Source organism: Diceros bicornis, chromosome 3 (genome assembly GCF_020826845.1).
Source record: "Diceros bicornis minor isolate mBicDic1 chromosome 3, mDicBic1.mat.cur, whole genome shotgun sequence".
Taxonomy (NCBI): Eukaryota; Metazoa; Chordata; class Mammalia; order Perissodactyla; family Rhinocerotidae; genus Diceros; species Diceros bicornis.
In genome coordinates this window covers 87873451-87887124 of record NC_080742.1, presented here as the reverse complement: position 1 = coordinate 87887124, position 13674 = coordinate 87873451, and the positions used below count along the sequence as shown (strand labels likewise).

At 40.3% G+C, this 13674-nt stretch overlaps 1 protein-coding gene across 6 annotated transcripts in view; it reads left to right on the top strand.

Annotated features, from left to right (window-relative positions):
* The window catches only part of SLC37A3 (solute carrier family 37 member 3), a 41106-nt gene extending 29352 nt beyond the window's left edge, over window positions 1-11754 (top strand). For all 6 annotated transcript variants that reach the window (XM_058531362.1, XM_058531312.1, XM_058531323.1 and 3 more), the window contains 6 exons: window positions 942-1083; window positions 2797-2898; window positions 3505-3552; window positions 4563-4714; window positions 9055-9120; window positions 10360-11754. In XM_058531362.1, the coding sequence (XP_058387345.1) occupies window positions 942-1083; window positions 2797-2898; window positions 3505-3552; window positions 4563-4714; window positions 9055-9120; window positions 10360-10452 (603 nt within the window). In that variant the 3' untranslated portion in view covers window positions 10453-11754. The remainder of the gene's footprint in view (window positions 1-941; window positions 1084-2796; window positions 2899-3504; window positions 3553-4562; window positions 4715-9054; window positions 9121-10359) is intronic.
* The last annotated feature ends 1920 nt before the right edge of the window (window positions 11755-13674 follow it).

Genomic DNA, 13674 nt, shown 5'->3' with positions numbered 1-13674 from the left:
TGTCTGGACAGAATGCATTTGTGATGGGAACCTGGCTCTCCAGGGGGCGGCTGTTGCCTTGCCAGGGAAACTGTGTTAAAACAAGTGATACCTAGGGGATCGCTGGCAGCTCCGGGGAGGAATATACTAGCTAGACCCCCTTTGAAGTCAGTCTCTCTGTTCCTCCCCCTTCTTCCTTTGATGCTAAATGTCAGCATTTCCTGGTAATAACGTGTTGAATATAGGAGTCTTAGCCCCACTGCCATCTTAAGGCGGCTGCAACTTTTATTCCTCAAAGTAGAGCCACAAGGCCCACGATGATCATGTTCTTTCATTTTTGACTCACCAAAGGTATTCTTTGCTTTTCCACTGGATGTGGGAACATAAAGCTGTTGGAAACTATAAAGCAAAAGTAATTTTAATGTTGATGCTTTTCTTAGACCTTGAAACTATAGTTTAGCCCCATTGCTCTCCACGGTTTATAATATTAACTTTGCAGGAAGTAGAACAACTAAAAAAGTTTGGCTATTTGCAATAAAAGCTGTGATGATTACTAGGTTTATTTGCTTATGTTTAATGCTGCTTAGTGGCATGAATACCTTATATCTTTGTCTAAATAAAGAAATAATGAGAATGTGCCCTGCCTTATAGGTTCAAAACACTGGTTTGCTTCTACCAGAGAACTGAAAGGAGAGGAAACTGGGGACAATTAACAAATAGTCGTATGTCTTTTTTATTCCAAACGCCTGCTGTACATGCCTTTCTAGAAGCTAATGGGGATAAAGAGAAGAGGGGGACTGGGTAAAGTCAGGCAAATGGGGATTTGTAGAAATGTGTGATTTTACAGTCAGGTACTGTTCACCCCAAACTCCTCTCTTTTATTTCGCTTTTTAATTACATTTAAAACTGTGGTCATGCTGTGCTATTTGTTCCTTTTTGAGGGTTGAATGCTTTTCTTGTAGTATTCGCTGGCCTATGCCTGCTTGAAGTTGGTGAATTACTCCTTCTTCTTCTGGTTGCCCTTTTATCTGAGTAACAACTTTGGATGGAAGGAAGCTGAAGCTGACAAGCTGTCCATTTGGTACGATGTTGGAGGAATTATAGGTAATGTTGGTGATGCATCTTTTTCTATACGAAAGAGCTAGTCACTAGTAATCTTTTACTAGGTTATGAAATCTGGTATAATTTGAAATTTTATTATTATTCCACAACCATTTTTCCTAAACTGTCCTACCAGTAAACAGCCAAACTCTGAAAAAAAAAAAGTCCATTGAAAGGAAGACCCAGCCTACGGCAGTCCTGTGATTTATAGGGCTCTTTTCTCTGGGTCCTTTGTTGACGGATCAGTTCTTTTGTCTTGGGAAGCACAGCTATGTTTCCCTCTGTGATCTCTTTAAATGTAACCCTTTCATACACTTCCAGTAATATCTCAGCTCTAACGCTACTGGTATGTCAGAGATCCAAGTTACAATGTGAATGTGTTCATTTTATATACCTCCCACCTTTCCCACCACCCCTGGCTGGAGAAGGGAAAAGATCAGCTGAGTGTATAGATCTGCAGATCAGAGAGGTAGGAATAATAGCAAGGATGAATTTTTGTATTTTGCAATTGCTTCATTGTACACAGCAGATTTTAATAGTGACTTTTTGCTGTAGCTGAAAGTGTAAACAAGAAAGTAAGAAACTTTTAAATAAGACAGAGGTGCAGAATGCATTTTAGTGAGTATTACTTATATGGCTATGACAAAACCTTAATGTCCTTTCTGTAATGTTTACATTGAGAATTGTGGTAACGCTGAACTGCCCAGAGCACAGGAAAGCACGTTGTGTACCCTTAGGTGATATACTGTTATTGTGTTTGAACTTGTCTGCCCTTGTTAGATCCAGAGCCAAAGGTGAGGTTGCCACCTTTAGACATGACCATTCTTCTGTGTCCTACTGTCTGAAGAGGATGAACCAGATGACCCATAGCCCCTAGAACCCCAAAATGGGACTGTATCTAAATGTGACTGTGTTGCTTGAAGAATTCACATCACCTCCTTCTAAACACCCTGACCTGTTGGTTATTACCAAACCATAATTGCTGCATTTAATTTTAGTGAATATTTATTGGTCAATACTAATAGCCTGTGAGGCACTGTTCTTTTTTTTTTTTTTTTTTTTTTGTGAGGAAGATCAGCCCTGAGGCTTACATCCATGCTAATCCTCCTCTTTTTGCTGAGGAAGACCGGCTCTGAGCTAACATCCATTGCCAATCCTCCTCCTTTTTTTTTTTTTCCCCAAAGCCCCAGTAGATAGTTGTATGTCATAGTTGCACATCCTTCTAGTTGCTGTATGTGGGACATGGCCTCAGCATGGCTGGAGAAGCGGTGCGTCGGTGCGCGCCCGGGATCCAAACGCGGGCCACCAGTAGCGGAGTGCACACACTTAACCGCTAAGCCACGGGGCTGGCCCTGAGGCACTGTTCCTAATTAATCATCTTTTAAAATAAAGAGCAGAAAAATCAGAAAAGCCTTCACAGCTGGTTTGAGAAGGGAAAACAGCAAGGGACAGTGGGTGGTTTTGATGATTTTTCCTTTTTCCTTATTTTCGTGTCTAATTTGTGGTGTCCTGTCCCAATTAGCCATCATGGTGATTAACAGGGAATCTTCCTAAGAGGAAATTGTGGAGGACACGTTTTAGGAGAGTCAGCCAGCTGTTGGGATAGACCAGTGTTAGGATCTTGATAGTGGCTAGAGGGTGTGTGGTGGGCAGGTTTCAGATAACTGAACTAAATTGTAAACACTTTTGATTGTAATGCTGTCTTTGTGTTTGAAGGTGGAACTTTGCAAGGCTTCATCTCGGACGTATTACAGAAGAGAGCACCAGTTTTAGCTCTGAGTCTGCTTCTGGCGGTTGGGTCCCTCGTTGGATATAGTCGTGAGTATTCGTTCCCTTGTAATTAAATTGTGTCCCTGATCTCTTAGGACTAAGGCATTTGCCTTGAGTCAGTGATCAACCTTTGGGAGATCCTTGAGACCAGCTACAAAGGCATGATATGGGACCTTTGTATTGTCCTGTAAATGCCCGTTGAAAGATCATCACATGGTTTTATTTGTGTTGGGAAGGAAACTGGCATCTCTTCTGTTTTGTTGGTTTGTTTAAAAGCTTGCTTGGGAGTGTGTATGCTTTGTTTGAGGGGAGGCTCCAGAAGGACGGCATTAGAGCCAATAAAACAATAAAAGGGAAAACATTTCAAAAGAGGAAAGATGGTAATTAGTAGGTTTGGGATATGTTCCTTAAGATGCTGCTGAGATGGGAGTAGAGTTTTTTTGTAGCTTTTAGAAAGTCTCATTAGTTTGGGCACCAGCAAGAGGCGGACATTACAGATAAAAGTTGGAAGAGGTGGTGAAAGAGTTGTGTCCGTTTGTTGTCTCTGGGTGATCTGGGAGGTTACAGAGATCCAGATCTTTGTGTGCTGTTCAGTGGGGGCACAAGTAATGCGCTTTTCAAGTCAGCTTCCTGTGTCTGTGTCTTTCCTCACAGGTTCTCCAAACAATAAGTCCATTAATGCACTTCTGATGGCTGTAACAGGTATGGCATATGGCTCCATTTCACTGTACTACTCCTCTATAAATAAAAAGGAAACTGATTTCTCCCTCAGTTTGAGTAATACTAAAACCTTAATTATAGAGAACTCAAGTGGTAAAAGGAAAGAGGCCTCCTCCATAGTCTGTTTCTCTGCTATTATGTGACTTCTCAGTCCTGCTGTTCCAGAAGCAGTCACCTTTGACGAAGATTTCCTAAAATTTTTGATTGCTGCCCCAGCTTCTCGTATTACTTCTGGAAGTGACTTAGGAAGATGCCACAGTGGAAACCAATTCACCAGCTTTCAAAAAGTCCATTTAGCTAGTTTTTCCTCCTGTGTGGAATTGGTGAGAGTTTCTTCACTTGAGCCCCAGATGAAACAATTGAGTTCAGTGAGGGACCATATTATAGAAAAATTCCTTATTTTTAAGCCTTAGATCATTTCCAGGATAGTGAGAGCTGTTTGTGCTACATGAGGCACATGGAACTGATTCCAGCCTTGTGAACAGCTTCACATGGGCCAGCTCAGGCTCAGTCCATGGATGGCCTCACCGAGCACAGTGGCAGATAGAAGCACCTGCACCGCTTAAATAGTGTTTTCTCTTCTCTCTCTCTTTTTTTCCAATGTGTTTGGTTGAGCTTGGGTGGTTAAATGCTCTGTGATGCACCTCTACCAGAATAGAATTTGACAAGCTAGTGCAATTAGTTATTAAGGAGCACACTTCACAGGATTCGAAAGGCTGCGTGTTCACTATATTTTCTATATCTTTGGTTTCCATAAAATATACTAGAGTGTCACATAATTCAAGAAGGGATTTCAGGAAAGTGGATGCTAACTAGTTTGAAAATGATACTATCTGGGAGAGTTTCCATTTTTACTGGCTATTTTTCCCTTTTTCCGTTTCTGTCCAACCTACTAATTAAAATACTGGGATAAGAGTTTGCCTTAGTCAATAGATTCCTAATGGTGTTACGAATAGTGTTTTAATAAGAACCTGTTCTGTTTATGACTTTAGGATTTTTTATTGGTGGACCTTCGAACATGATTAGCTCTGCTATTTCTGCGGACCTGGGTCGCCAAGAGGGGATTCGAGGGAGCAGTGAGGCTTTGGCGACCGTCACAGGAATTGTTGATGGAACTGGGAGCATCGGAGCTGCGGTGGGCCAGGTGAGAGGGCAGGGGAGGGGTTGAAATTGAGCGTTAAGTAGTCCTTCAATGGTGGAAGAATTTACACCTGTCCGCTCGGCCACAGTAGGTGGCACTCTTGTGCTGTAGTATACTGTACTGAAAGCCTGGGGTTTTTAGTCTCCTCTGAGGTCCGGCTGATATGACCTAACATGGAAGGTCCCTCTACATTTTCAGTTCCTTCTTTCCACTTTTACTTCCAGATTCTTCCTGTCTGGAAATAAGCTAACACCTCTCAAGACAGATCCTTTAGTCGTTATCCTGCCAGGCCCTTCTTCCCAGCCCAAACTTTGCACTCTAAGGAAGCCAGAAGGCACATGCTTCTTATTATCCCCCACCTGACATGGAAACCCTATGTTCTCTCTCCCTGCCAAACTCATACAGGTACACACGTTCTTCACCTGGATCCCCACCAGAAATTACCATGGACTCTGTTGCTTTCTCTGCTTCCTACAGCTGTGTCTCAAAGGGTGGTTCATAAGTGTCTCATATCAGAAGCACCTGGAATGTTTATTAAAGTGTGGAACACTAAGCTTACTCCAGACTTGCTGGGTTAGAGCCTGGGAATCTGTATTTCAACAAGCGTTCCTGGTGATTCTCATGCACTCTAAAGTTTGAGACCTTCTAGGCTAAGATTGGCCTACTGTCGGTAGTCAGAACTATTCAAATCGATCTTTTTTGCTTAAATTCAGCCTTATCTCAGAAAGGTATCTCTTCTCTGGGACAGTCATGAGTTACGCCTCTCCTAGGGTATACCATCCCTAGGTCATTGAGTGCTCCAGGTCACTGAATGCTAATTTTGCAAAAATATGGATTTGAGAATCATCTGCATGGATAAAATAGTTGAAACTATGGAAGTGATGAGATGTTTAGTGGGGGAAGAGAATATAGGCAAAACCTCAAGGGACGCCCAGTGGGCAAAGAAACAGCCGCAATTGGAGGAGGTTAGTCAGTAAGATCATAGATGTAGAGAGGTCCGGAGAAGAGTGGAAGAAAAAGCCTTGTTGTTTTGACATTTAGGTCGTTAATGGCCTGGAAGATTGCTGTTTTGCTTGCTTGAGGGGGCATCACCGATGTCTGATTGCTAGTGGTTAATGAGAGAGCAAGTAGTGAGGAAGAGAAACCATCTCAACACCTATGACTATGCAGCCACATTTATGTGTTTATTTGTTAATGTCTGTCTCTCCCACTCTAATGTAAGCTTCGTGAGGGCAGGATTTTGTGTTTTCGGTGTTCTGCTGTAGTCCCAGTACCAAGAATGGTGTCTGGCACACAGTAGACATTCAGATATTTGTTGAGTGGTTGTAGAATGGATGATTGATATGATTGATATGCTTAGCATGTTTGATTATGAGACTAAAGGGGAGAAAAAACTTGGCAAAGACAGGAGAAATTTGCTTACTTGATCATGCTCTGGAGTAGGAACCAAAAAATGCAATGGGCCAGCAGTTGAGATATCTTTATGTAAGGAGTAAGGGGTGACTGTAATTCTGAAATTACTGTTTTTTTCAGTTACTCTTCCTCATTAATGTTTTCTTCATTGTATCCCAAATGGGTGGAGTATAATTAGCATTTCAGGGAGTTTACTTTTATTGAGAATGTCTCACCTGCCAGTGTTCAGATCCTTAACTGTGAACTTGGGTCAGTAATAGACTGACTTTCATGGTTTGGGAAGCAGAATCAGGAGTAATTCATTGTTAGCTTTACTCATTCCCCTTCTATGTTGATTTTCGAATGATTTCCCATTGTCTGAGGTATGAAACCTGAATTCCGTGACTTAATATTAAAAACTCTGTCAGCCTTATCCTCAGCCACTCCCTTAACTCACCCTGAATAACTTTGTTCCCCCCACCTTTGCTTGACTTCCCAAGAAAAAACAATGTTTTTTCCTCCTGGTTTCCATAGCACTTGGTGCATACCTCTAACAGAACACTTGTCACAGAGTGTCACATTTACTGGTTTATTGATCTGGCCACTGTACCAGACCCTGCATTCCTTGAGAACAGGAATTCTGTCTCCTTTATCTTTGTGTTCCCAATGCTTAGTATGTTTTTGGCATGTAGCAGGGCCTCAGTGAGATTAAATTGCAGTATCTACTCAAGAGAAAAGAGAACAAATATCCACATAAGCACTTGTACACAGAGTTCATAACAGCTAGAAAGTAGAAACAATTCAAATGTCCATCTACTGATGAATGGGTAAGTAAAATGTGGTATATTCATATAATGGAGTATTATTTGGCAATTAAAGAAGAATTGATAGATGCTACAGCATGGATGAACCTCAAAAATATTATGCTAAGTGAAAGAAGCCAGTCACAAAAGACCACATATTGTATGTGACTTTATTTATATGAGATATCCAGAATAGGCAAATATGTAGGGAAAGAAATTAGATTAGTGGTTGCCTAGGGTTGGGTGAGTGGGGGGAGAGACTACTAATGGGTACAAATTAGATTATGGTGATAGTTGCACAGCTCTGTAAGTTTACTAAAAACCATTGAGTTGTACACTTTAAATGTATACAACATATAATTTATGTTATGTAAATTATGTATCAATAAAGCTGTTTAAAAGAAAGGCAAAGTAGCAGTCAAACAGTTTGGAGGGCCCCTGTGCTTCCTTTAATGGGTAGCTAGACCTCTGCTTTTTTGCTTTGCATGATGTGATCTAGGCTAAATCACTCAGGTGTTCTGCTTTAATTTCTTCCACTTATAAATTTCACTAGTAATGGGATCAAAGAATATGGGTTAAACTCTCACATCTGTGGTCAGTTGATTTTTGACAAGGGTGCTGAGACCATACAATGGGGAAAGAATGGTTTCTTCACCAAATGGTGCTGGGAAAACTGGATATGCACATGCAAAAGAATGAATTTGGACCCTTACCTTACACCATATACAAAAATTAACTCAAAGTGGATCAAATACCTAACATTAAAGAGCTAAAACAATAAAACTCTTAGAAGAAAACATAGGGACAAATTATCAAGACAAATACATACAAATGGCCAATAAATGTATAAAAGGATGTCAACATCCTTAGTCATTAGGGAAATGCAAATCCAAAACACAATGAGATACCACTTCACAACTATTAGGATGGCTATAATAAAAAAACAAACAAACAGAGAATAACAAGTATTGGTGAGGATGGGGAGAAATTGGAATTCTCATACGCTGCTGGTGGGAATGTAAAATGGCACAGCTGTGTTGTGGAAAACACTATGGTGGTCCCTCAAACAGTTAAGCCTAGAATTACCCTATGACCCAGCAATTCCACTCCTAGTAATAGACCCCAAAGAATTGAAAACAGGGACTCGTATTTCTACGCCAATGTTTGTTGCAGCATTATTTATAATAGCCAAAAGGTAGAAACAATCCAAGTGTCTATCAATAAATGAATGGATAAACAAAATGTGATATATCTGTACAATGGAGTATTATTCAGCTGTATAAAGGAATGAAGTTCTAATACATTGTACAACATGGATGAACCTTAAAAACATTATGCTAAGTGAAATAAGACAGATACAATAGGACAAATATTGTGTGATTCCACTTAACATGAAATATCTAGGAGAGGCAAACTTATAGACACAGAAAGCAGATTAGAGGTTACCAGGGGCTGGGGAGAGGGGGTGATGGGAAGTTATTGCTTAATGGGTGCACAGTTTCTGTTTGGGGTGATGAAAAATTTTGGAAATAGACAGTGGTGATGGTTGCGCAACACTGTGAGTGTATTTGATGCTGCTGAGTTGTCCACTGAAAAATGGTTCAAGTGGCAAATTTTATGTTATATATATTTTACTGTAATAAAAAGAAGAAAATCTAAATGCTCTTAGATCCTTTTTCGTAATTGAAAGTAAAGTAAAAGAATATGCTGTAGAATGTTGAGGTCAGATAGTAACCCTATGAGCAAATAGCATAATTGGGAAATGAGTGGTATACCTAAGATAAACTATTTTTGAAAGCATCAATTACAGTACCTTTCATTAGAAGAAAGAAGGATTAAACGGAAGTGGCTTGAGGATGTTCACCCTCCTTTCTTAATAGCAAAGTGAATAAAAATCAACCTTCTGAACTCGTGTCTTCTGCTTTGCAGTTCTTGTGCTTGGCTTCTGCCAGCTTACAGAGTGAAGGCCAGCAATAGAGCTTAGATAGGAACGTGTATGTGAAACAGCTTCTTCATAAACTGCAAAACAGCATACAAGCCCTCACTCCCTTCTATTTTCTAGAAGAGCCATGTTGAATCTACTTTTTAGCTACTTCATTTTGTTAATTTGTAAAGAATTATATTGTAATTTCTTTTTTGCCCTTCTAGTATTTAGTGTCTTTGATCCAGGACAACCTGGGATGGATGTGGGTTTTCTACTTTTTCATTCTCATGGTAAGTATGTGCCTTTTTTTTTAACTCGTAGTTTTTCTTATTAATTGAGTTCCAAGAATTTACTTAAACCACATCTTAAACCAGAAAAATTGGTGATTGCCGCATTCCTTTTGTGAAAGTTAACATTTTTATTAGTTTGAAAGACACATTTCTTTTTTCAAGGAGGGAAAGGGCCCTTGGTTTGCCCTTGACTTGAATCTAATTAGTATTGTCATTATAATTCCAGAAAAAATGATGAGAGACTTATTTAAAGTATCACAAACCATTAATCAGTGTACTCTTCCAGGGTCCTCTCTGTCTGAATTCTGAAGAAAATTACAGCATATGCCAAGCCACACAGGGTTAAAAAAGAAGCATTGCTGTAATTAACACTACGGTGTGCAGGTTCCAAAATGAACCTTGAGTCGTGAGAAAATATCTATTGTGCCTCAGACATTCTTGTGTGGAATTTTGTACTTTCTGGGAAATAACCAATACAGAATAAGGCCTTGTGCTTTTGAAAGTTGCTCTCTGTTGAATAAGCATGTGACATACTCTGTCACATTATTGGTGAGACGGGTGCTCAAGACAGGTCTACTTGAGCGAGTCTGGCAATGGCTTCGTCCACCAGGGCATGCGTTCTGTATCCTGTCCCTAAATCTAGGGCATCCTAGTTGGAGGCAGCCTCAATTGCCCCAAGTCCAGACACTGTCCTCCAGCCTTGTCCAAGGACCCCTGAGGATAGTTCAGCACCTGAGATTCCCTGAGCTGCCTGAAGGCGATGTACTCTGCTATCGGGAAGGATGCTTTCTTCTGCCCAGCTGCCTTCTAGCTTCTAGAGACTGGGCCATATAACTCTGTGTTCCACTTCTGACATCCTCGCTAAGTAGAGAGGAATATCTCCTGATGAACCTGCTGGTGTGATCATACTAGAAATTGCAATAGAAAGAAAACTGGATCTATTATAAGAAACACTGTTGGTAATCTGAACTCCAGTATCCATTTTCTGTTCTACCTATAGCAACTTATTTAATTTATATACCTTAATTCTTTTTTTGGAGACTGTAATATAACATTGTGTTTTGTAATATTAACTATAATTTTCAAAATTGTTTTCTAATTCATTAAAGATTAAGTTATCTTTGTATGAAGTCAAAATGAATGTAATTGTCCCAATTCATTATTGTGTTCAAAACATGATGCTCTAACAGAATTAATTAAATTGTCACTGCATATTTAATACTTTTTTTCTGTTCACAGACAAGTTGTACAATTCTATTTATTTCACCATTAATAGTAAGGGAAATACACTATCTTATGCAAAGACGACAAGCTCGCATATTGAGCGAGTGACCGCTGCGCACAAAAGAACAAGAATAATAGAAGACACATCAGGAGTGTGATTTCTTTTAATTCACCCTATTTTGGGATTGTCTTAAGAGCTCCAGCATAACCTCAGATTGTCAAGCCTCTTTCAACAGCGTCAGCCACTTGAGATGCTGACCAGAGTGAAGGCTGGGCTGTTGTTCTACACTACAGGAATTATGGTCGATGATTTTTATTGTTGTTGTTTCATGAATGTACTGAATGGCCTATGAATCCATCAGCATCTTTGTTTGGCCTGTTGAGGTTCATCCCTTTAACCTTAAATGCTATATTGGACTTGGACCCTTGTTCTCCAGCCTGGAAAGCTGAGTGACCACAAGGCAGTCGCGCATAGTTTGTATCAGCTACGTGCTTCATGAATAGAAAGGATCGTTTCATTTTGCCCTAGTAATGTTTGCAGTGTGGCTCATCTCTGAAGCATCAAATCCTGATAAAAGTGCTCAAGCTGGATAGAGCATACGCCTGCTGTGGACTAAGAATCCCTTTGTTAACGATGGTGGGAAAAACCATGCTACGTGCTGATTGGCTCAGTCACTCTGTACCTGGTCTAAAGTCCTTCAGCTCCAGAAGCGGAAATATCTTTAAATTATTGTCAACTTGTTCTCCTCTGTCTTCATTCAAAATTAGCTTTGACTCCTGGGAGTAGTCGGTCTTCCTTTCAAGGACCATACGGTACATCAGTTGTCGTGAACATTCCAATGTGTAACTCACAACCGAAGTACTCAACCCCAGACTGGCTGTCTGGGAGCTTAGGATCCAGTAGGAAGGTAATCTGCTTAGCCCTATTTTCAGAGGATTGATCTCTGTCACAACCGGGTTCCTTGAGTTACCTCAGCAGAAGACTAGAATTAGGGAAAACAGAAACACCTTTTGTCTTAGTAAGTGCTAAGTATGTGACACTGAATCACACTAATGGATTACTAGGGCTTGAGGGGTATCTAGGTATCTATTCTTTAGAAGTTTGTAGAGTATATGTCTTCAAGGCTGTGAATTCTATGCTAATTATCAATATTTTAAGGTCATTCTGTATATATATTTTAAATTATGTAAGTGAACCGGGGGAAAATGTGCAATTTTGAGGGCTGCCTAATTTGCTTTGGGTTAGGGAATATTTTTCAACCTCTTGCTTTCTAGCCTGAAATGTAGTGTGTTATGAACTTGTTAATTTTATTTAATCAAGCAGATTTCCAATCAGTTAATTGCTCATTACTGACAAAAAGGGAAAATATGAAACACAGGGATGGAAAATAAACTGACTTTTATAGTAAATACCTGTCCATCTGGTTATTTAAATATATACCCTGAGTTCTGAGTTTTCGAATGTGATTCATGCCTTACAATTTCCTGCTACTGAGTGTCCGTAGTGACCAATCACTGACCCTACAGTGTTGGCATATTGTACAGCTTCTCCCCTTCTAGTTGCTGGCGTGGCCCCATTTCTATTATGTTCTGTGAAAGCCTTCCTCTCCCCTTTGTATTAAGATTGTGCTCAGTTTGGATGAATTGCCTAGTTGTAATTTAAGAGTTATCTGTAGATGAACCCCATTTTTATTAACCTCTTTCTGACATTTGGCTGAAAGGTTTCCTCTCCGCCCACACAATCAGTATGGTCCCATCTTTGTATCCCGACACCAACCCTTGTTTTCTTACTCAGTTTAAACTTAGCAGGGTGAGTGTTCCCCTGACCTCTTTGTAGCCCCCAAGCTGTACCTGAAATGAAATTATAAATAAAATAAGTTCTCAACACTGAATGAAATTATATATGGCGCTATGGATGTATTCCCTATTGTTCGGTTCTGGCGATCTATGTAGGAATTAGCTTTAAAGAACTCTGAAGAGAGAGTCACTTTCTTATTAAATTTTTTCCCTTGAAGAAAAGACCATAGTGAAGGCTAATTTGGAAATGCATTCTTCTCTGACAGCTTGATCTCTGATGCTCACTAGGTTGAAATAAAATGGTCTGCCTTTTCTTGTTTTCTTTTCTCCTTCCGTATAGTTTGAAAGGAAGAAAGGCCCCTCCCCTCTCCTGCTTATTCTGTTCCTTCCTGCTTCCTGGAGGACTGGAGTCCCACAGTCAACATTCATGAAGAAATGTCAGGGCCCTCTGTATGCGTCATGATGTTCAGTGGGATGGAGGAGAGGGGATGTTCTCATTGATTTACACCTTTCCTTCTCCTTTAAAACATCCAGAAGTCCTGACTCCCAAATAAGTAACTGATAAAGCCTTTCCTTATCCTTGTTAGTTCTTCTGACTCATGTCCTGTCTTCTTTTTCACAACAAACTCTTTGGGTTAAAGGATGGTATCTCCTGCCTTCCTGGCTGCACTATTAACTTCCTCTTCAACCAGGTAACTATCTGTTTGCCCCGGACAGTCCTGGTTTACGCCTGTTGTTGCGACCAAATTGTCAATAGCATCCCCCTTTGCTCTCCAAGTGTCCCAGTTTGGACATCTTTAACCTCTGACCTCTTATTTCATCACCCTACAGAAACCGTGCATCTGAAGGTCATTGAATTTGGAGATCTTTTTTTCTCATTCCTTATCTTTCTTAATCCTTCTCTGGTACTCGACACCGGTAACCACCTCATTTTCCCCAAGAATTTTTTCTTTGGCTTCTATGGCATTTTCATTTATTGACTCCTTCCCTCCTATCCCTTTACGGGTTCTCTTCACTGCTGTCCCTCTGCTAGTTTCCTTCCTAAAAGAGGTGTCACCAGCTTTCTCTGACGAGCTGTTTTTGTAATCTGCCAATAGCTCTGTTGAATACTTAGTGAATGAGACACATTAAGGAGAGGAATGGCATCAGTTTGTTAAATACTATCTGGCGTAGAGTTAAGAACGAGTCTCGAGGGAGGGATGTGGGCTCAACATATAACCTCAACCCCCGTCCCGTCCCCACACGGACCACTCTGCCAATTGCCTACATGAATGGTTTTCAACTTTTCTAAGTCATAAAGCCTTTTGAGAATCTGAAAGGCATTTACCCTCTCCCTAGATCAAAATGCACGTATGAACAAACATTCGAACTTTATTACAGGGTGCTCATGGGCTGAAACTTGAAGCCCGTCTTTGGACCTCAAAGTTAGAAACCTTGGTTGTGAGAATAAAGTGCCACCTGGCATGAGGTTTTTCACAATCCAGCTTCAATCTATTTCTTTACTGAATCTCCCATTGCCTCTCTACATGAACC